At 30.1% G+C, this 1,995-nt stretch overlaps 1 protein-coding gene across 1 annotated transcript; it reads left to right on the top strand.

The window, feature by feature from the left end:
- The first annotated feature begins 311 nt into the window (after positions 1-311).
- LOC139431623 (uncharacterized) lies at positions 312-1,514 on the top strand. Its single transcript, XM_071199622.1, has one exon. It carries the CDS (start codon positions 312-314, stop codon positions 1,512-1,514), a length of 1,203 nt encoding a protein of 400 aa, XP_071055723.1.
- Positions 1,515-1,995: the final 481 nt, after the last annotated feature.

Below are 1,995 nucleotides of genomic sequence, written 5' to 3'. Positions count from 1 at the left end.
AAAATATCGGAAACCCCTCACAATTTAATATATATGCCTCTGAATACACAAATAATTGATAATATTACTCTTAAAATAGTTGACCAGAATGGATTGTTGGTCAATTTCAGAGGAGAAGTCATTAAGGTAAGACTACATTTAAAACCCTCTAGTTATTACAATTGTTGTTAAGGTTAAGCGTAATATAAATGTTACAACTACATCTAATATTTTTAATCATCTTCAAACTGTGAAACATCTAACACCTCAAAACAAACAATTTCTTCTGTCATTAGGATTAAAATTAATAAAATAATAATAATAATAATAATATGAGCATCTTAAGCGTTTCGGACAAGCTTGAATTTGATAATTCACTTGTGAGGCTTCAGTATCATAATCATTTACCTTACTTATCAAATTCGTTTAACAATAGTGATGAAATACGTATTGCAATCCAACAACAGGACATTTACACATTACCAAGCCAATCGTTTATTTACGTACAAGGGAAACTATTGAAAGGTGATGGAACCGTTGATAAAGATGCAAAATTAACAGTAAATCCAGTCGCTCATATGTTTAGTGAAATACGATTTGAATGTGGAGGTAATGTAATTGATAGAGTTAGAAATCCAGGAATAGCTAGCACATTAAAAAATCTTTGTTCGTTAACAAGGTCTGAATACTATCATTCTTCTAACGCTGGTTTTGAATATTTAAACATTAAGATAAATGAAACTACAGGTGATTTTGATTTTTGTGTTCCCTTGAAATACTTTCTTGGTTTTGCTGAAGACTATAATAAAATCCTGATAAATCTACGTCAAGAATTGGTGTTAGTACGCAGTAATTCAGATAATAATGTCATTGAATGTCCTACACCTAATATGAAGATTATTATTAATAAAATTGTGTGGAAGGTACCACACGTGTCGGTGGCTGATGTAGAACGATTGAAACTTTTAGAGCATATAGAACAAGGAATTGAATTATATATGGGATTTCGTTCATTTGATTTACATGAGTATCCATCATTACCAAAAAGTAAACAGCACTCATGGACAATTAAAACATCTACACAATTGGAAAAACCTCGTTACTTAATATTAGGATTTCAAACCAATAGAAAAGATGATGCAAAAGTTTCAGCATCTCTATTTGATCATTGTAATTTAACAGATATGAAAGTGTTCTTAAATAGTGAAAAATATCCTTATGAACCATTACATTTAAATTTTAAAACTGGTCAAATTGCAGTTTTATATGAAATGTATTGTAACTTTGCAAAGTCCTATTACGATCGAGAGCTTGCAGAACCAATGTTTAACAGAGACACATTTTTAGCAAATACACCGATTATTGTTATTGATTGTTCACGGCAAAATGACATTTTAAATGTTGGAACCGTTGATATTCGCATTGAATTTGAAACGAGCGAAGATATACCTAATAATACTACCCTTTACTGTTTAATCTTGCATGATCGTGTTTTCAAATATGTTCCTCTAACTGGTATGATTAATCAAATATAGATTTACACTTTTACTGTAACATTCAAACATGATCGCGTGCTAAAATATGATGTGCAAGGTTTTCAATTAAAATATAGCAGTGAATTTATCTGTAAAGAACTTGCGCTAATGAACGTTCGTGATTGTTGTTGCAAAATCCACGCTATTTTTAAATTTGGTATAAATTTAAGTGAATTCAAAGATGAACAACAGAAACATCTTCGTTATACTACCAATTTTATTCATGGTCATAATTGGAATGATGGTGAAATTCCATATACTGATTTAAACAAAATTTTACACGAAAGCGGACTTCATGAAAAATCTTATATACTAGTGAAAGAATTACAAAAGCAACAGTGGTTACAGCAGCTACTGCCAAATTTTGAAAATATTAAAAATATAGAAGAAATAGGATACACATCATCGATTAAAGGAAGTTGTTGTGATGCCAATCACTGTCATAACCATTACAATAATAATTTAAACTGTGCTCTTCAGA

The sequence above is a fragment of the Onthophagus taurus genome, chromosome 10 (assembly GCF_036711975.1).
Source record: "Onthophagus taurus isolate NC chromosome 10, IU_Otau_3.0, whole genome shotgun sequence".
Lineage (NCBI taxonomy): Eukaryota > Metazoa > Arthropoda > Insecta > Coleoptera > Scarabaeidae > Onthophagus > Onthophagus taurus.
The sequence above is the reverse complement of the archived record's forward strand: the minus strand, read 5'-3'. Positions and strand labels throughout refer to the sequence as shown.

Bases quoted from the DNA above. Each gene is read 5' to 3' on its own strand.
- LOC139431623 (XM_071199622.1), top strand. From the start codon at position 312: ATGAGCATCTTAAGCGTTTCGGACAAGCTTGAATTTGATAATTCACTT.